Source organism: Notechis scutatus, chromosome 4 (assembly GCF_049901735.1).
Source record: "Notechis scutatus isolate UNSWTSFEM ecotype Mainland chromosome 4, rNotScu1.2, whole genome shotgun sequence".
NCBI lineage: Eukaryota > Metazoa > Chordata > Lepidosauria > Squamata > Elapidae > Notechis > Notechis scutatus.
This window is the reverse complement of record NC_142012.1, coordinates 1,482,687-1,504,635: the sequence shown is the minus strand read 5'-3', so window position 1 is coordinate 1,504,635 and position 21,949 is coordinate 1,482,687. Positions and strand designations below refer to the sequence as shown.

Below are 21,949 nucleotides of genomic sequence, written 5' to 3'. Positions count from 1 at the left end.
ATCTATCTATCTATCTATCTATCTATCTATCTATCTATCTATCCATCCATCCATCCATCCACCCACCCACCCACCCACCCACCCATCCATCTCTATCTATCTGTCCATCCATCCGTCATCTATCACAAGGGTCTTCCAACTTGGCCAGTTTAAGACTTGTGGACTTCAACTCCCAGAATTCCTGAGCTAACATGACTGGATGAGGAATTCTGGGAGTTGAAGTCCACAAGTCTTAAAGCTGCCAAGTTTGAAGGCCCCTGGATTCTATCATCTATCTATCTATCTATCTATCTATCTATCTATCTATCTATCTATCTATCTATCTATCTATCCATCTATCTATCTATCTATCCATCTATCTATCTATCTATCTGTCTGTCTGTCTGTCTGTCTGTCTGTCTATCTATCTATCTATCTATCTATCTATCTATCTTTATCTATCTATCTATCTATCATCTCATCCATCCATCCTATCCTATCCTATCCTATCCTATCCTATCCTATCCTATCCTATCCTATCAGGTTTGTAGAGAGGAGGATGAGGAGGAAGAGGAGGAGAAGGAGGACTGTGAGGTCTTTGGTGCTCTCTGAGCTTGGCTATTTTCTTACAGACATTTCATGACCCTACTAGGTAATATCATCAATGCTTAGAATGCAGGGATTTTGCAGAGTGTTGGTAACTGGTGATGGTGGAAGATGAAGAGGAGGAGGATAAGGAAGAGGACTGTGGGTGCCTCAGTGCCCTCAGAGCTTGGTAGTTTCTTGCAGATGTTTCATCACCCAACTAGGTAACATCATCAGTGCTAGAAGGGAGTGGGGTTTGCCCTTTCTCTCTCTATCAGTGGCTTGCCCTGTCAGTCGTGTTGCAAGGAAAGCAAACCAACCAGAAAGCTTCCTCTTGGCATCCGCTCTCAAGGGCCAGAGTCCCAAGCAATCCACCCCCGTCTAATTGTCTCCAAAGGTGCCGGACGTCAACGAGGCCAGAGGCCATACTTACGGAGGCAGAGATTGTCGACGAAAAGGTGCAGGAAGCGTTCACAGTCTTCCTGCCGGTTTCCGCTGGCGTTGCAAGTGCACCAGGGCGCGATGTTGGCGGTGGAGTTATCGATGTAGTTGGGGGTGATGGTGCTGCCTGCCGAGGCCAGGGAGAAGCAACAGAGAAAATCTCTTGAGAAAGCAAGGGAAACTTCAAACGTTTAAAATTTTAAAAGCCGCTATGGACAATCTAAGAGCGGAGGCCTGCAGATTTGGCAATTTTAAGACTTGTGGACTTCAACTCCCAGAATTCCCAGGCAGCACCTCCAAACTTAGCAACTTTAAAAACTTGTGGACTTCAACTCCCAGAATTCCCCAGGCAGCATCTCCAAACTTCACAAATTTAAGACTTGTGGACTTCAACTCCCAGAATTCCCCAGGCAGCATCTCCAAACTTAGCAACTTTAAAAAACTTGTGGACTTCAACTCCCAGAATTCCCCAGGCAGCATCTCCAAACTTCACAAATTTAAGACTTGTGGACTTCAACTCCCAGAATTCCCCAGCCGGCATCTCCAGCATCTCTGGCTGGGGAATTCTGGGAGTTGAAGTCCACCCACCTTAAAATGGCCCAGGTTGAGAAACATCGTTATACAGGTATCCCTCAGCTTACAATAGCTCATTTAGTGACCGTTGGAAGTTACAACATCACTGAAAAAAGTGACTTATGACCGTTTTTCACAATTATAACCGTTGCAGCATCCCCACGGTAATGTGATTTACATTCAGATGCTTGGCAACAGACTCATAGTTATGACGGTCGCACTGTTCCAGGGTCACGTGATTCCCTTTTGAGACCTTCTTACAAAGTCAATGCGGAAGACAGATTCACTTAACGTCCGGATTACTAATTTTACAGCTTTGATACTAACTTAACAAATGCACTGATTCGCTTAACAACCGTGGCAAGAAAAATCGTAAAATGGGTCAAAGTCACTTAATAAATGTTGAGATCTACTTGTACAGCGTGTTTTTTTTTTTTAAAAAAAACTTTTTATTTTATTACAAGCCTGGGGGAAAAAATAGACATTTCTTTTCAAAAGTACCGAACAAACTAGAGGTAATCAGAATGTGAAAAATAAAATGCAAAATGAAATAAAAATGGTATAAACATTCTAAGCCTGTTACTTCGCTTTCAATTATTGAACAGTATACTGTAGGAAGATTTCAAATGAAAAAGAGAAGACATGCAAAGGGAGACAGATTGCAGCTTGTTTGGAAGAGCAGAAAATAAATTTATTTTCAAAAACGGGGAAGTTATTTTTTAAAAATGGGGGCTATATTTTTTTTATAAATATTGCAAATTGCCAGGGCGTGCATAAAGGGGAACTTTCATTTCCCTCCCTTTTAATATGCAAAACAAGTAACAATACCATGGAGACCTCAGTTTTAAGTATTAAGCTTCAGATAGAAATCTTTAGCATAGAATAAATAATTTAACATTATTTGGCAGTTGTTTATTGGTGCCACACTCAGCTTTAGATATTAAAAAAATCTAAGCAACCTTGGGCTTATCAACATTAATATTTTAGAAATCTTAGTTAACATTGATATAAATCTATTTTCACTAGTTTTAAAGGTTAAGGTGTTCTAAATCATCAGAGTGTTAACAATCTCCATTCCCCATGGTATAAATACCACTGTATCCAAAGAATGCAATGTATTATTCATATTTAAAATTTTTAAACAATGGATACATTACACATGGCCTGAATCCAAACCTTAATATCTGGAATAATAACACTTTCCCAATTATCAGAATAATTCTCTTAGTAATTACCTATGCCTGATGTAGCCAAAGTTCCTCAGCAAAGATTATATTTCACAATTTCTGAATATAATTCAACCTAACATTAACTTATTTATCACTGAGTTATTTCCCACTATCTCTATCTATCACATCCATCTACTATTCATCCATCTTCTATTTATGATTGATTTGTCTATCATTATCTGTCTGTCTGTCTGTCTGTCTGTCTGTCTATCTATCATCCATCCATCCATCCATCCATCCATCCATCCATCCATCCATCCATCTTCTATTTATGATTGGTTTGTCTCTGTTTGTTTGCATCTATCCACCCATCTATCCATCTTCTATTTATGATTGATCTATTTATCATCTGTCTGTCTGTCTGTCTCTCTATCTATCACATCCATCCATCCATCTTCTATTTATGATTTTGTCTCTCTCTCTATATATATATCTGTCTGTCTGTCTATCTATCTATCTATCTATCTATCTATCTATCTATCTATCTATCTATCTATCATCTATCTATCTATCTATCCATCCATCCATCTTCTATTTATGATTGGTTTGTCTCTGTCTGTTTGCATCTATCCACCCATCTATCCATCTTCTATTTATGATTGATCTATTTATCATCTATCTGTCTGTCTGTCTCTCTATCTATCACATCCATCCATCCATCTTCTATTTATGATTTTGTCTGTCTCTCTCTATATATATCTGTCTGTCTGTCTATCTATCTATCTATCTATCTATCTATCTATCTATCTATCTATCTATCTATCTATCTATCTATCATCTATCTATCATCTGTCTGTCTGTCTGTCTGTCTGTCTTTTATCTATCTATCTATCTATCTATCTATCTATCTATCTATCTATCTATCTATCTATCTATCTATCTATCATCTATCTAAATCTATCTTATCATTCGTCATCTAACATTTTACCAAAAGTTGCTAGCAACGCACAAAACGGAGTCACACGTCTGGCACTCAGCTATTCTAGCTTAGCAAGTTTCTAGACCTCACTATTTTTTACTACCTATTCTTACACATAGCTGTTCCGTCACTGGTGAAAAGGAGAAGGCAAGATTGGAGCAAGATTTAGACAGCAGGGGACTAAAATAAAGGAAATGTAAAATCTCGCACCAATCAAACTCAACTTCGAATGAAGGCACACAATTATTCACACTGTTTTCCAATTAACAACAGGGAAGTGGTAACTGCTACTTCTGAGTCATGTTTTCCATTTCTTCACCCAAGCTGCAATTGTGAGATCGATTTGTGGTCTCCTATCCATGCGGTAAGCACATCGGATGCTCTTTCAAGACCAGCCACTGTTGGCATGCATGGGGATCCTTTGTGGTGAGCTAAAAGCCCAGTGGGGCAGATTTCCATAGTTCTCTCCAAATATATGGGTAGAATTGAGTGGATTTCGGAGCAGAGCAAGTTTCAGAACTGAAGAAACTTCTTGGAGGAGAAGTGAAACATCTTCAAGGAAAAACAAAGTTGGCTTTTTTCAAAAACTACTTTTGGGACAGCCATGACCTGGATGACTGAGAATCTCCAGAGACAGAGTATAACAGAATAACAGATTTGGAACGGAGCTTGGAGGTTGTCAGGATTCCAGCAATTGCCCTAATTAAGTCATGATTCTCGAGCCAAACTTCAAAAAGCTTCAAAGGATTTATTAGAGGCGACATATTGACATTCCTTGGATGAAGCCAACTCTGGCACAGTCATTTACAGTCCTCTGGGACCCTGGTTTCCCCCTCCTCCCTCCTGGGTGTGTCATAAATCAGATTCTCCAATTGAGCATGTTCACAGACTGGGTGTCATCAATCATGTTCTCCAATTAAATATATTCCCGGGGGGGGGGAAACTCTGGTAGTTTAGTTACAATCTTTTAAAGATAAAGAGTTGGAATGTACTTTCGCTTTGCTGCACTGCTCTTTCAGATCTCCCCCGCCTTTTTTAATGGCAACTACTAAAACAGGCATAGGAATGTTTGATGAGTTGATAGAGGTCTTCTAGTCCAACCCCGGCAAAATTCCCCTCTCCTGTCGTTCTTGATAGCATTAAATTTTTTTAAAAAACCTCAGATTCCCTACCTATGATGCCGGTGTAGGCCAATAAACAGGCGGCGTAGTTCTCTTTCTGGCATCCGGTTCCCGAGAGGAGCCCAGAAGGCTGGCAGTTGACCTGGAACTCGGCATAACGAGATCTAGGCGAGAGGAAGGGGTGCAAATGGGGGTGCCGTTTAGGGCTGGGGGAGCCGCTGTTCCTACTTGAAAGGGTACGAAAAGAAGGGACGGCAGCAGACAAAATTGATAGCTGGAGGGAGGAATGGAGGGAGGGAAGACAATAGAGATAGACATAAATAGATATAGATAGATAGATAGATAGACAGACAGACATAGAGATATAGTGTGAGAGAGGTAAGAGATAAATAGAGATAGATGGACAGAAATATCTGGATAAACAGATCAATGATGGAGAAAAATAGATATAGAGAGGCAGGTAGATAGAGATGGATGGATAGATAGATAGATAGAGATAGCGATGGATAGACATAGATAGATAGATAGATAGATAGATAGATAGATAGATAGATAGATAGATAGATAGATAGATAGATAGACATGGATGATAGACAGACAGACAGACAGACAGACAGAAAGACAGAAAGACAGAAAGACAGAAATAGATAGAGATATAGTGTGAGAGAGGTAAAAGATAAATAGAGATAGGTGGACAGAAATAGCTGGATAAATAGATAGATGATAGAGACATATAGAGAGGCAGTCAGATAGAGATCGATGGATAAATAGATATAGATAGATAGAAAGAGATAGATAGATAGATAGATAGATAGATAGATAGATAGATAGATAGATAGAAGACAGATAGACATAGGTAGTGTGAGAGAGGTAAGAGATAAATAGAGAAAGTTGAAGAGAAATAGCTGGATAAATAGATAGATGATAGAGACAAACAGATATAGAGAGGCAGGTAGATAGAGATGGATAGATAGATATAGGCAGAGACAGACAGACAGAGATGAGATAGATAGAGATAGCGTAAGACAGATAAGAGATAAAATAGATATAGATGGATAAATAGAGACAGAGATAGATCGATATAGAGAGACATGGATATAGATAGATAGATAGATAGATAGATAGATAGATAGATAGATAGATAGATAGATAGATAGATAGCTAGCTAGATATAAGAAAAAGAAAGAAAAGAAAAGAAGAAAAGAAAGAAAGGAAGAAGGAAAGAAAGAAAGATGGCAGACCAATATAGTACTGCAGTGGGTGATTTCCACCTTAGTTTGCAACCAGGACATTCCTAATCTATTCTCTTTCCATATCAGAGCACGCACACCTGCCACTCAACTCAGCGAAGATAAAAAAACCCCAGTCTTCATTTATTTATTAAACATCAGCCAAGATCAAAACAGTTAACAAGGGAAAAAAGGGATGAAAGGCATGCTAAAGCCCAGAGGCAGAGAGAGATGCGAACAACAGATTTTTTTTACATTATTTATATTTCTATTTACATTTATCAAAGGGAGACAAAACTTTCACGAGCCTCCTGGAAAGCATGGCCAGCAGAAGAAGAGAGTTGGAAAGAGGGGACATAAAGTGCTCTAATCTGCCTCGGCCATTTGGGCCCAACTTCAACCCCCCCAAGTGCTGTGGACTTCAACTCCCAGAATTCCCCCAGTCAGCTTTGCTGACTGGGGGAATTCTGGGAGTTGAAGTCCACACGTCTTAACATCTCCAAGGCTGGTTTAAGGTGACCCCTGAGAAGCAAATGAGCTAATTGTATTGCTTCACTACCTTTGAAAAACCCACTTGAGCCCAGTGGGTGGGAAATCTTAAGATCCTTGCAGGATTCTCCATCTTCCAGCCAGAATTTGCCTAGAGGCTTCTTCAAAGAGAGGAGGCCTCTGAGGAGGAAAGCCATCTTCAAACCAAGGGAGCACTGGGCCTGTCTCCCTCCCTCCTTTTCCATTTCAGGAAAGACTTGAGGGAATCAGAAGAACATCTTGGGTGGAGACCACGGATGGTCAAGAGGGAGAAATGAGAGACCCCTGTCTTCTGGTTCGCTTTTTTAAAGGCCGTCCCTTGGGCTGGTCTTCACCTCTGAAGGCTACCAAAGCTGGAAGGAACCAGCAATGGGGGTTCTCAGAATGCCATTAAATTAAATTAAATAAATTAAATTGTAAATAAAATACCTGAATTTCTCCTCTTACTAAATACAGCTAAATTCAACATCATATTTAGTCTGTGAAACATGGCTCAACGCATCTCTCCCTGAGTCCATTACAACAGTAAGAGACTATCACGTTTACCGACCAGATCGTGAAATCCGTAGAGGAGGTGGTGTTGCTATCTTCTATAAAAAGTCCTTACATCTAAAAAACATCCAAGTTACCCAGGAGCTTGCTCTTCCTGAGACCATCATCTGTGAACTGTCCTTAAATATCACATTTCGATTCTTACTATGTTACAGAGCATCTGATTATGACATCGAACATGTAAACAAGCTAAATACACTACTAACATGGGCAGCATCCTGCTCACACGCTTTTATCTTTATTGGTGACTTCAATCTACCTCATATTATCTGGACCCTAAATGAATGTACAACTGAACCCACACATGCAACCTTCTACAATGCAGTAACAAATCTGGGACTGGAACAACTAGTAACCAACAACACTAGACTTAACAACTGCCTCGATCTCATCTTCTGCAATAGTTTGAATTCAATTTACGGAATACAAATTAAAGAACCCTTTTCCAACACTGATCACAACATGATTGACTTTTGTCTCAACATACGTCCACACAAAAATCATCACAATGACGGAATCCCCAATTATAACTTCAAAAAAGGTAAGTATGATCTTACAAACAACGATCTCTCATCCCTTGATTGGCAATTTCTATTCTCTGGATGCAATAGTGTAGAAGACCATTACAACATATTTTTACTTGAAGTCAAAAGAGTCATCAAACTATATGTACCATTGACAACTCCCATAACCAGAAAAAACAAATTACCCAAAACAATAAGGAAGCTTCAATCCAAAAAGAGATCACTTTGGCGGAAAAACAAATCTGGTCATGTTTATTTATTTTATTTATTTTATTTATTTATTTATTTGATTTGCCAATTATTTACAAGATAATAAGTATAAGTGTATACATAGTTGTGAATACATGAAATGGGTATATATAAGAAAAATAAAAGAAGAATAAGAGAAACAATAGGACAGGGATGGTAGGCACCTTGGTGCGCTTATGCACGCCCTACAGACCTCTTAGGAAAGGGGTGAGGTCAATAGTAGACAGTCTAAGGTTAAAGTTTTTGGGGTTTGGAGAAGAAACTACAGAGTCGGGTAGAGTATTCCAGACATTGACCACTCTATTGCTGAAGTCGTATTTCCTGCAATCAAGTTTGGTGCGGTTAACCTTGAGTTTGTATCTATTGTGTGCTCTTGTGTTGTTATGGTTGAAGCTGAAGTACTCATTGACAGGTAGGACATTGCAATGTATGATTTTATATACTATACTTAGATCGGACCGAAGCGGCATAGTTCTAGGTTTTCTAGGTCTAGAATTTCAAGTCTGGTGGCATAAGGTATTCTACAACGAGTAGAGGAGTGGAGAACTCTTCTTGTGAAATATTTCTGGACTTTCTCAACTGTGCCAATATCAGATACGTAATGTGGGTTCCAGACTGATGAACTGTATTCGAGTATTGGTCTAGCAAATGTTTTATATGCTCTAGTTAGTAGTGTGATATTACCAGAGAAAAAGCTACATAGGATTAGGTTAACAACTCTTAATGCCTTTTGGCTATGTATTTGCAGTGGGCTCTAGCACTTAGATCATTAGAGGTGAGTATTCCAAGGTCCTTTACAGAGCTTGGGTCATCAACAAGATCTTGACTATTCAGCTTGTATTTTATTTTCTGATTTTTTTGCCAATATGTAAGACAGAGCATTTATTTGTTGAGATTTGAAGTTGCCATTTGTTTGACCATTCTGATGCATAGTCAAGATCTTTTTGTAGGGTAGCAGTATTGTCTGTGGTATTGAACAGCTTTACATCATCAGCGAAAAGAACGCAATTGCTCTTAATATGATCACAGAGGTCATTTCTGTAGAGTATGAAGAGAGTTGGTCCTAGAACACTGCCTTGGGGACACCACTATTGACAGGTACAGAATTTGATAGGACGCTCCCAATTTTGACCATTTGTTGTCTGTTTGCCAGAATGCTTCTATCCAGTTATTCAGTTGTCCAGAGATACCATAGGATTTTATTTTTAGGAGTAGTTTGTCGTGTACCACTGAATCAAAGGCTTTACAGAAGTCTATGTAGATTGCGTCTATTGCTTTGCCCTGGTCGAGGTTGTGTCGTCCATATGTTTTTGCAGTGTAAGAGTTGCAGATTACAGGATAGTTTTTCCTGAAACCAAATTGTTTATTGAGAGTAGGTTGTTTGTCTCTAAGTGAAGGATGATGGATTGGTTAATAATTGATTCCATGACTTTACAGGTGACGCAGCATAAGGAGATTGGTCTGTAATTTTCAACTAGGCTTGGGTCTCCCTTTTTGAAGATGGGGATGACTGTGGCTTGTGACCATAGGTTAGGCAAGGAGCTGGTTCTGAAAGATTTTTCAAAGATTATGCTTAGAGGTTTGGCTATGGCAGTGGATAGCTTTCTTAAGAAGTAGGCACATATTCCATCCGGTCCAATAGATAGAGATGGTTTTAGATTGCGTAGTGCTTTTTCAACATTGTCTTCTGTAAAATCAATATGTATTAGATCATTGTTGTTATCTGTGGTACGGCTAGGAAATACTGGGCATGATCCATTGCTGTTTACAAATACTGAGGCGAAGAATGTGTTAAAGAGGTTGGCTTTAATGGTGTCGTCGTTGCAGTCTTTACCATCAGGTCCTATCAAGGGTGGGATGGACCTTGAGTCTTTTAGTTTGTTGTTTACAAAATTGTAAAAGCATGGGTGGAATTGGTGCTTAGAAGGTTTTCCTCTTGTTTAATGTGATAATTGGTGCATTCAGCCTTTATCTGGTGGCATAAATTTTTGTATCGGCTTTTGAAATTGGCAACGTGACCAGATTTGTTTTTCCGCCAGAGTGATTTCTTTTTGGATTGAAGCTTCCTTATTGTTATGGGTAATCTGTGTTTTTTTTGTTTGTTTTGGGAGTTGTTGTTGGTACATATAGTTTGATGACTCTTTTGACTTCAAGAAAAAAATATGTTGTAATGGTCTTCAACAGTATTGAATCCAGTGAATAGAAATTGCCAATCAAGGGATGAGAGATCGTTGTCTATATAATCATAGTTGCCTTTTTTGAAGTTATAATTGGGGATTACATCATTGTGATTATTTTTGTGTGGGCATATGTTGAGACAAAAGTCAATCATATTGTGGTCACTGCTGGAAAAGGGTTCTTTAGTTTGTATTCCCTAAATTAAATTCAAACTATTGCAGAAGATGAGATCGAGGCAGTTGTTTAGTCTAGTGTTGTTGGTTACTAGTTGTTCCAGTCCCAGATTTGTAATAGCATTGTAGAAGGTTGTGTGTATGATTTCAGTTGTACAATCATTTAGGGTCCAGTCAATATGAGGTAGATTGAAATCACCAAGAAAGATAAAAGGGTATGGGCAGGATGCAGCCCATGTTAGTAATGTATTTAGCTTGTTTACATGTTCGATGTCATAATCAGGTGCTCTGTAACATAGTAAGAATCGAATTGTGATATTTAAGGATAGTTCACAGATGATGGTCTCAGGAAGAGCAAGCTCCTGGGTAAGTTGGATATTTTTAGATGTAAGGACTTTTATAGAAGATAGCAACACCACCTCCTCGGCGATTTTCACGATCAGATCGGTAAACATGATAGTCTCTTACTGTGGTAATGGAGTCGGGAGAGATGCATTGAGCCATGTTTCACAGACAAATATAATGTCGAATTTAGCCATGTTTAGTAGGAGGAAAAATTCAGGTATTTTATTCACGAGGCTTCTTGCATTGAGTAGTTTGCATTTAAGGCCAGTAGTAGTTGGAATTGAGGTAGTTGGGGGCGTGCATGCCTAGTCTTGGGTGATGGTGGATCGGTTGAGGTAGGGTTGTGGTTGAGGGTTAAAAAGCCAATACAAAAATTTATGCCACCAGATAAAGAATGAATGCACCAATTATCACATTAAACAAGAAGAAAACCTTCTACGCACCAATTCCACCCACACTTTCTACAATTTTGTAAACAACAAACTAAAAGACTCAAGGTCCATCCCACCCCTGAAAGGACCTAATGGCAAAGACTGCAATGATGACACCATCAAAGCCAACCTCTTTAACACATTCTTTGGCTCAGTATTTGTAAACAGCAATGGATCATGCCCAGTATTTCCTAGTTGAACCACAGACAACTACAATGATCTAATATACTGTATATCGATTTTACAGAAGACTATGTTGAAAAAGCACAGCACAATCTAAAACCATCTCTATCTATTGGACCGGACAGAATAAGTGCCTACTTCTTAAAAAAGCTATCCACTGCCATAACCAAACCTCTAAGCATAATCTTTGAAAAATCTTTCAGGACCAGCTCCTTGCCAAAACTATGGTCACAAGCCACGGTCATCCCCATCCTCAAAAAGGGAGACCCCAGCCTAGTTGAAAATAACAGACCAATCTCCTTATGCTGTGTCACCTGTAAAGTCATGGAATCAATTATTAACCAATCCATCATCCTCCACTTAGAAACAAACAACCTACTCTCTAATAAACAATTTGGTTTCAGGAAAAAACTATCCTGTAATCTGCAACTCTTACACTGCAAAAACATATGGACTACACAACTCGATCAGGGCAAAGCAATAGACACAATCTACTTCTGTAAAGCCTTTGATTCAATGGTACACAACAAACTACTCCTAAAACTAAAATCTTATGGTATCTCTGGACACCTACATAACTGGATAGAAGCATTCCTGTCAAACAGACAACAAATGGTCAAAATTGGGAGTGTCCTATCAAATTCTGTACCTGTCAACAGTGGTGTCCCCCAAGGCAGTGTTCTAGGACCAACTCTCTTCATACTCTACAGAAATGACCTCTGTGATCATATTAAGAACAACTGCGTTCTCTTTGCTGATGATGTAAAGCTATTCAACACCACAGACAATACTACTACCCACCAAAAAGACCTCAACTATGTATCAGAATGGTCAAACAAATGGCAACTTCAAATCTCAACAAATAAATGCTCTGTCCTACATATTGACAAAAAAAGAAAATCAGAATATAAAATACAGGCTGAATAGTCAAGACCTTGTTGATGATCCAAACTCTGTCAAGGACCTTGGAGTACTCATCTCTAATGACCTAAGTGCTAGAGCCCACTGTAACTACACAGCCAAAAAGGTCTCTGGTAATATTACACTACTAACTAGAGCATACATAACATTTGCTAGACCAATACTTGAATTCAGCTCATCAGTCTGGAACCCACATTACCTATCTGATATTAACACAGTTGAGAAAGTCCAGAAATATTTCACAAGAAGAGTTCTCCACTCCTCTACTCTTTGCAGAATACCTTATGCCACCAGACCCGAAATTCTAGACCTAGAAAACCTAGAACTACGCTGCCTTCGGTCCGATCTAAGTATAGTAAATAAAATCATACATTGCAATGTCCTACCTGTCAATGAATACTTCAGCTTCAACTATAACAACACAAAAGCAAACAATAGATACAAACTCAAGGTTAATCGCACCAAACTTGATTGCAGGAAATACGACTTCAGCAACAGAGTGGTCAATGTCTGGAATATTCTACTTGACTGTGGTTTTTCTCCCAAACCCCCAAAACTTTAACCTTAGACTGTCTACTATTGACCTCACCCCTTTCCTAAGAGGTCTGTAGGGGGCGTGCATAAGCGCACCAAAATGCCTACCGTCCCTGTCCTATTGTTTCTTTTATATATATTTATTTTTCTTACATGTATACATGTATTCATAACTATGTTTTTACTTATACCTATTATCTTGCAAGCAATTGACAAATTAAAAAAAATTGCGAAAGAGCAGAGCCACTTCCAAGAAAATATTCATAGCTCTGTGTTGAAATATGGGGTACTTGGTGCTCTCTGAGTTTGGTTGCTTTCTTGCAGATGTTTCATTACCCTACTAGGTGATATCATCAGTTCTAGAAGGGAGTAGGTTTTGCAGAGTAGAGGAGGAGGAAGAGGAGGAATTTGGGGGAGGGGGAAAGCAGCAGGAGGAGGAGGACTGTGTGGTCCTCAGTGCTCTCTGAACTTGGCTGCTTTCTTGCAGACGTTTCATTACCCAAGTAGGTAATATCATCAGTTCTAGAAGGGAGTAGGGTTTGTGGAGTGGTGGAGGAGGAGAGGAGAAGGAGGGGAAAGGAGGGGAAGGAGGAGGAAGGGGAAAGTAGAACAGGGGCCCTGGGGGCCCTGGATGCTCTCTGAGCTTGGTTGCTTTCTTGCAAGCATTTCATCACCCAACTAGGTAACACCATCAGTTTGGCATTCGCCAAAACAGAGATGTTGTAAAAGACGTGGCCGATTGTTAGAAATCCAGGATTGCAAATCAGCGACTTCCAAAGCCGGAAGGAATTTATTTCCTGCCAGCCCAGCGAGGCAGGGAAGCCCATCATCCACAGCCATCGACGCCCCTGCCAGGAACATAAATCTAGGGCGACTGTTGGGCCCTTGCAGGAAAGTCCCTTCCCAGCTGGTTATCCGAGGTTTGTGTGAAGGCAGACACAGAGCTGCCTGAAACAACACAACCTCCTGACTCTTTGCTTTCTCCCCACGACAGCAATTGCGGCTTCCTCCTTTCGTGTGTGTGTGTGTGTGTGTGTGTGTGTGTGTGTGTGTGTGTGTGTGTGTCTGTGTGTGTGTGTGTGTCTGTGTGCCTGTGTCTGTGTGGGCAAAACCCGTTGTGTAAAAAATAAACATGGCCCGAGCACGGGAGAGCTGTGATGGCAACATCTGGTCCGGTGTGGGAATTAAAAAGGTGTTGAGAACTCTCGCCGAAATTGAAGTATGATTGGAAAGATGATCAGCATTTGGCCTGCAAGCAGATCTGGGGCACCAGGCTAGAAGCCAGGTGATGGTAAGTTCTAGTCCTGCCTTAGCCATGAAAGTTGGCTAAGTGACTTTGGGCCAATCACCAGGAGACAGTGAGTTCTAATTCTGCCTTAGGAATGAAAGTCAACTGGGTGACTTTGAGCCAATCACCAGGAGATGGTGAGTTCTAATTCTGCCTTAGGAATGAAAGTCAACTGGGTGACTTTGAGCCAATCACCAGGAGACAGTGAGTTCTAATTCTGCCTTAGGAATGAAAGTCAACTGGGTGACTTTGAGCCAATCACCAGGAGATGGTGAGTTCTAATTCTGCCTTAGGAATGAAAGTCAACTGGGTGACTTTGAGCCAATCACCAGGAGATGGTGAGTTCTAGTCCTGCCTTAGGCATGAAAGCTGACTGGGTGCCTTTGAGCCAACCAGCAGGAGACAATGAGTTCTAGTCCCGCCTTAGGCACAAAATTGGCTGGGTGACTTTGGGCCAGTCACCAGGAGACGGTGAGTTCTAGTCCTGCCTTAGGCATGAAAGTTGGCTACGTGAGTTTGGGCCAATCACCAGAAGATTGTGAGTTCTAGTTCTGCCTTAGCCATGAAAGATGACTAGTGCCTTTGAGCCAACCAGCAGGAGACAATGAGTTCTAGTCCCACCTTAGGCACAAAATTGGCTGGGTTACTTTGGGCCAATCACCAGGAGACGGTGAGTTCTAGTCCTGCCTCGTACCTTTTTGCCTCCAACCACTCCGACTGGGTTCGCACAACCCTCTTAACCTGGCAGAGGGAAGAAAAAACAGCTTGATAAACCTTGGATAGTTTGGGGAGGGGGGGGGGCAGGAGAGTGTGTGAACCCAGCTTGTTTGGTTAAAACCAATGCTTCCATTAGCTGGCAAAGGGCATAATTCAGCAACCCGGGTCAGCGTGTCGTGTGAACGCGACCTTGTCCGTCCTTTGGTACCTGCAAACGTAGTTTCCCCGGCAGGCGTCCAGCGGCGTCAAGCAGTTTGGCTTCTCCTTGCCTTCGTAGGAGCAGGTGGGCACGATCGTCTGCCGGCGTCTCTCAGCGCAGGCCGTGTCGACGCAGGGGCAGAAGAGCAGCTCGTGCGTGTACTCGGGCGGCACCCGGTCGAAGAACTTCCGCAGCGCCTTGTGGCACTTGGAGCGGTTGCAGGGGTCGGCCCGGGGCCCCGACGGATGCAGGAGGAAACGTACTCGGTCCGGAGTCGCTGGCACAGGGCGTCTACGTTACAGGCCTTGGCGGCGTCCAGGCAGCGGTTCACCTGCGTGACCTCGTTCTCGGAGCCTGCAGAGGCGGAAAGGCACCGTTGGAGGCTATTGCATTGAGATGGAAGGAACCCTTGAGGTCATCCAGTTCAACCCCTCTCCCCACCCCCCGCATTGCAATGAAAATCTCAAAGGTACATTTTTTTCAACAAGAGGCAACTGGACTTTCTGGTTTTTTGTCTTTAAAGATGTTTCGCTTCTCATCCAAGAATCTTTTTCAGTGGGAGAAGGGAAGGATTTTTATTCCTTGCAGACAGCTGGCATTTGTATCCTTTTTAGAGAGTCATTGAGGCCACTTGGAGGTTTAATCTGTGTCTTCAGGGTCACCTGAGTGGTGCAAATAGGTGTGGAGTCTTCTTGGGACCGCTGAAAGGACTTCTCCTGTCTATAACACGGTCCTTTCAGCCGTTCCAAGAAGACTCCACACCCATGTGCACTATGAGGACACAGAGAAACCTCCAAGTGGCCTCAGTGACCCTCTAAAAAGGATGCAAATGACCAGCTGTCTGGAAGGAGTAGAAATCCTTCCATTCCCCACCATCCAGTCAGAGCTGAAGAAGCTTCTGGGATCCGAAGCGAAACATCTTCAAAGAAAAACCAGAAAGTCCAGTTGCCTCTTGAAATAAAAGCACCTCTGGGACAACTGAGGACACAGACAAACCTCCAAGTGGCCTCAAGGACCCTCTAGAAAGGATGCAAATGACCAGCTGTCTGCAAGGTGTAGAAATCCTTCCGTTCCCCTCCATCCAGTCAGAACTGAAGAAGCTTCTGGGATGAGAAGGGAAACGTTTTCAAAAGAAAAAAAAAACTAGAAAGTCCAGTTGCCTCTTGAAAGAAACCACCTTTGGGACAACCAGGACCTGGATGGCTGAGAATCTCCACAGACATTGCAATGAGAAAAAAATAAAAATAAAATCCCAGACTGGGTTATGGTTTAACCACTCATAGGATTCCCGCCATTTTCTCTCAGGGGACGTTTCTCTGACACTCAAGCAGCATTTGACTTCCTGTCACTGAAATCTCCGGTTCTGTGACAGCCAGTGAAGACTTAAGTTCCCACAGGGGTGTATGTGGGACTGTCACAAATCTCAAAATGCAACTTTGTGTGGCCACAGGCCCCCCCCTTGTTGTTGTGGCTGCCTCTCTGGAGACCCTCGGGTTTCAAGAATTTTAGGAGAGCGATGGTAACCTTGTTCATTTCTTCTTCTCCTCGGGCCTAAAGGTGTCCAGAAACTCTGAACTATCTCCAATGGAAGTGAACGGAGCCATTTCAGTGATATACAGATAGATGGTCCTTGACTTACAACCATTCATTGATTGACGGTTTGAATTTACAACAGTACTGAAAAAATTGACCTAGGACTCTTTTTCAACTCCCAGAATCCCCCAGCCAGCATGCTTTAAGATGGGGGGACTTCAAGTCCCAGAATCCCTCATCCAGCAAGCTTTAAGATGGGTGGATTTCAACTCCCAGAATCCCTCATCCATCATGCTTTAAGATGAGTGGACTTCAACTCCCAGAATCCCCCAGCCGGCATGCTTTAAGATGAGTGGACTTCAACTCCCAAAATCCCTCACCCAGCAAGCTTTAAGATGAGTAGACTTCAACCCCAAATCCCAGAATCCCTCATCCAGCAAGCTTTAAGATGGGTGGATTTCAAGCTCCTTTAAGAGAATCCCCCAGCCGGCATGCTTTAAGATGAGTGGACTTCAACTCCCAGAATCCTCCAGCCAGGAAGCTTTACAATGGGTGGACTTCAACTCTCAGAATCCCTCATCCATCATGCTTTAAGATGAGTGGACTTCAACTCCCAGAATCCCTCATCCATCATGCTTTAAGATGAGTGGACTTCAACTCCCAGAATCCCTCATCCAGCAAGCTTGAAGATGGGTGGATTTCAACTCCCAGAATCCCCCAGCCAGCATGCTTTAAGATGGGTGGACTTCAACTCCCAGAATCCCCCAGCCAGCATGCTTTAGGATGGGTGGACTTCAACTCCCAGAATCCCCCAGCCAGTATGCTTTAAGATGGGTGGACTTCAACTCCCAGAATCCCCCAGCCGGCATGCTTTAAGATGGGTGGATTTCAACTCCCAGAATCCCCCAGCCAGGAAGCTTTACAATGGGTGGACTTCAACTCCCAGAATCCCTTTGCTGGCTGGGGAATTCTGGGAGTTGAAGTCCCCTCCCCCCATCTTAAATTGGCGGAGGTTGAGAAACAGCCCTTACAGAGTGCCAAGGGATATATATTTCCTGCTCCAGCTTCTCTGGCGGAGTTCAGGCCTCCTCGGCTGGGCGACCTCCATCTGATGGAATTGCCTAATGGAGCATGAGGCGAATCCATTTCCGTGGCCTCTGTAACCTTGAACCCCACTCTGGCAAAGTGGAAAGCGGGAAACCAGGATGGATCGGCCAATTACCGAGCCTAATGCTACTCCTAATTAGGGCCCTTGCAGAACATATGATGCGTTCCCTTGGAAGCGGCTGGAGCGGGTCCATCTCCGTCGGCCAGGCGCAAGGGAGACGGAGGCGGCCTTTGGGAAAATGCTCCCCGGGGGCGAACAAGGCTCCCCGGACAAACCAGCTTAGAGAAGGCCTCAGGAAATGGGAAAGAGTTTTGTTCCTCTGAGCACGTGCCGAATGCCTCTTTTGGACAGAGGGACTAGACAAGAATCCGTATGGCCTAGTGGTGAAGGCAGCAGGGTAGAAAGCAGGCGATGGTGAGTTCTAGTCTTGCCTTAAACGTGAAAGGCGGCTGGGAGACTTTGGGCCAATCACCAGGAGACGGGGAGTTCTAGTTCCACCTTAGGGTTGAAAGAAGAAGACTGGGAGACTTTGGGCCAATTGCCAGGAGGCAGTGAATTCTAGTTCTGCCTTAGGTATAAAAGTCAATGGATGACTTTGGGCTAATAACCAGGAGATGGTGAATTCTAGTCCCACCTTAGGGTTCCAAGCCAACTGGGTGACTTTGGGCCAATCACTAGGAGACAGTGAGTTCTAGTTCCACTTTACGCTTGAAAGAAGTCTGGAAGACTTTGGGCCAATCTCCAGGAGACGGTGAGTTCTAGTTTCACCTTAGACACAAAAGAAGACTGGGAGACTTTGGGCCAATTGCCAGGAGGCAGTGAGTTCTAGTTCGGCCTTAGGTATAAAAGTCAATGGATTACTTTGGGCTAATAACCAGGAGATCGTGAGTTCTAGTCCCACCTTAGGGTTCTAAGCCAGGTGGGTGACTTTGGGCCCATCACCAGGAGATGGTGAGTTCTAGTTCGGCCTTAGGTATAAAAGTCACTGGGTGATTTGGGGCCAAGCAGACTGTGAGTTCTAGTCCCGCCTTAGGTTTTAAAGCCAGTTGGTGACTTTGGGCCAGTCCCAGCCCCGCCCTTTGTTAGCCCAACCCACCTCACAGGGTGGTTGTTATGGGAAGAAGAAGAAGAGGCGGAAGGAGTACAAGGTACGTTCGCCACTTTGAGTTACTCACAAAAGGAAGGAAGACAAGATAAAGTGAAACCGGATAAATAAATTAAAAGGGCTTTCTTAATTCCGCCGGGATGCAACAATACGGCTCCCATGATTTTCGCTCCTTACCTGCCGTGATGGATGCCAGTCGGACATAGTCAAACCCTCTTACAAAAGGCTCGTATGGGGAGCTTTCCATGACGTTCATGCCTAAGGAAGAAAATACAAATCGATATATACTTGAAATTTGGCACCTATGTTCCTCTTGGCTTCTAGGGGCTCACTTAGAAAGGATTTTTCGAAATGACCCATCAGAGCATTTAGTATTTCCTATATTATTATTATTATTATTAACACGCTCTGATGCTAAGGAGTTCTACTCCCCCTCCCCACCTGAAAACAAATCCGTTCCAAATGCAAAACACAAGCAGAGGAGAGGAGGTTCAGTTTTACTTTCACAGCACCCAGCAGCTTTAGTACAGAACAGTTGAGCTAAACCACGCCCAGGCTCCTTGCTGTCTCCTCCTTGCTCACACAACAAATACTGCTTCAGTTTCCAAACAGCCTGCAACTCTTTCACACACTGACAGGATGCTAGCCAGATGAATAATGATGGAGGCTGGTAGACAGAGGCAGAATTCCCCCCCTCCACATTTTCCTCCCCAAAAACTAAGCCCAACCACATAGTTTCATAGCGAAGCACGGTTAGTATATATATGTAATTCTGGGAAAAGAATAATGCCGTTGCTTTTATTCTGCATATTATGCAGAATTTTATTTACTACGTGAATTAATACAACCTGACCCTTTGCTTCAGGACTCAAGAAAGAATCGACTGGGGCCTCTTGGAGAAGTGAAGCCCAATTAAAAGCAGATTACAAGGGCAGTTTAAATGCAGAAAGCATGAAGGGGACACAAGAAAGCCCACCAGGCCCTTATCTTCCTTGGGCAGATTTCAAATGCTTTTTAGATGTTCTCCATGTAGACCAGTCTGTTTCAAAGCTGGCAGTTTGAAGATGCAAGACTTCAACTCCCAGAATCCCCCAGGCTACAAGCGTTAAGATTGGTGGACTTCAACTCCCAGAATTCCTCAATCAGTAGGCTTTAAGATGGATAGACTTCATCTCCCAGAATCCCCTGCCAGCAAGCTTTAAGATGGGTGGACTTCCACTCCCAGAATCCCCTGCCAGCAAGCTTTAAGAAGGGTGGACTTCCTCTCCCAGAATCCCCTGCCAGCAAGCTTTAAGATGAGTGGACTTCCACTCCCAGAATCCCCTGCCAGCAAGCTTTTCGATGCTAAGCAGGACGAGGCAGATCTCAGACATTTTTCTGAATAAACTGGTGTTCCGTTTGCTATTTGGGGGTTTTGCAACTTTTAAGATGGATGGAGACTTCAATTCCAAACATTCTGGAATTCTGGGATTTTTACTCCACACCCTTGGAAGATCTGCATCTTGGACCCTCCCACGAGATCCTGGCTCAGGGTTAGCCCGGATCTTCCCTGGGTTCCCGAATTCCCCTCTTCTTTGAGTCCATGCTGCGTTTCTGTCCCGCAAGATTTACACCAGTTGCAGTCGGCAGCTGAAGGAGATGAGAGAGAGGGGGGAATTCTTTTGCGGGGTGGGAGAAGTGATCAATTTTGGAAAAAAGCTTGCTGAAAGAATTTATCACCCTTCCTTCCTTCCTTCCTTCCTTCCTTCCTTCTCTTCCATTCCTCCTTCCTTCCTTCCTTCCTTCCTTCCTTCCTTCCTTCCTTCCTTCCTTCTCTTCCATTCCTCCTTCATTCATTCTTTCCTCCTTCATCCTTTTCCCTTCCCTCTTCCATTCCTCCCTCATTCTCTCCCCCCTCTTCCCTTCCCTCTTCCTTCCTTCCTTCCTTCCTTCCTTCCTTCCTTCCTTCCTTCCTTCCTTCCTTCCTTCCTTCCTTCCTTCCTTGCCCTTCTCTTCCTTCCTTCCTCCTTCCTTCTTTTCCTCTCCTCCCTCCCTCCCTCCTTCCCTCCCTCTCTCTCCTCCCCTTCCCTCTTTCATTCCTCCTTCATTTCTCCCTTACTCCCCTCTCCTTCCCTCTTCCATTCCTCCCTCATTCTGTCCTCCCTCTCCCCCTCTTCCTTTCCCTCTTCCTTCCTTCCTTCCTCCTTCCTTCTTTCCTCCCTCCCTCCCTCCTTCCCTCCCTCCCCCCTCCTTCCCTTCCCTCTTTCATTCCTCCCTCATTTCTTCCTTACTCCCTCTCCTTCTCTCTTCCATTCCTCCCTCATTCTGTCCTCCCTCCCCCTCTTCCCTTCCCTCTTCCTTCCTTCCTCCCTCCTTCCTTCTTCCCTTCCCTCCCTCCTCCCCTTCCCTCTTTCATTCCTCCCTCATTCTCTCCTCCCTCCCTTCCATCTCCTCCCTCCCTTTTCCCTCTTTTATCTTCCCTCCCCTTCCCATCTCTTTTCTCTCTGCTCTCTTACTAAACCTGGGTCGGAGCTATTGTGAACAATAAGCTATTTAACCGTCCCTTGTTTTCCACGAGGCAATAAAATGCGCATACACGATATCTCTCTCTATTCCTGAGCAAGGGGGAGAAAAATCTATAATTGCTCAAATAAATGCATATCGCTTCAGATGGGTGGAAGCGACAGAAGAAACCCAGGGAGAAATCGTAGCACCGTTGTAAATCAGACTCTTTTTACTGTTATACAAAGAAAAAAAAATACTACATATCACTTAAAAGAAAGGAACTGAATACTCAAGGGCCAGAGAAAGAGAAAGGCTCAAATCTTTTTTTTTTAAATGAAGCTTTTCTGTTTTGGTGCTCTAGAGAATCTAACTTTTGGATCTGGGATACGTGATCCTTGCCCTCCCAATTATTTCCCTGCACGGTGCAGAATAGAAGATGGATCACCTGGTGTCCTACTTTCCGTCTCTCTGCGGCTATTTGACACACTCTCTCTTTGGGGCTGAATGTGCTGATTTCTCACCGGTTTGGTTCCAGCAGCTTGGGAAAGATTTGTGTTGTTCTGATTAGATGTTAAATAGATATATGGGGGCAAGTAGATAGATCGCCTCTCCTTTATGTTGCACGCTCTTTAATCTCTCTTCTTCTGATCTTTGCTGATGTTTATTAAATAAAGAACTAACTCTTTCTCCCTCCATCCCCCGCCAGCCGAACTGTGTGGTGTGCGCGATTGCTCTGATCTGGATAGAGCAGTGCTTCCCAAGCATGGAGGCTTGAAGATGAGTGGATTCCACTCCCAGAATTCCCCAGCCAGCAGGCCTGC

General features: G+C 43.1%; 1 protein-coding gene across 1 annotated transcript in view; it reads right to left on the bottom strand.

Annotated features, from left to right (window-relative positions):
• The window catches only part of GFRA4 (GDNF family receptor alpha 4), a 141,968-nt gene that overhangs the window by 8,386 nt on the left and 111,633 nt on the right, over positions 1-21,949 (bottom strand). The window contains 5 exon segments of the mRNA XM_087962685.1: positions 998-1,132; positions 4,899-5,011; positions 14,908-15,131; positions 15,134-15,252; positions 18,822-18,902. Coding sequence (XP_087818811.1) covers positions 998-1,132; positions 4,899-5,011; positions 14,908-15,131; positions 15,134-15,252; positions 18,822-18,902 — 672 coding nt within the window.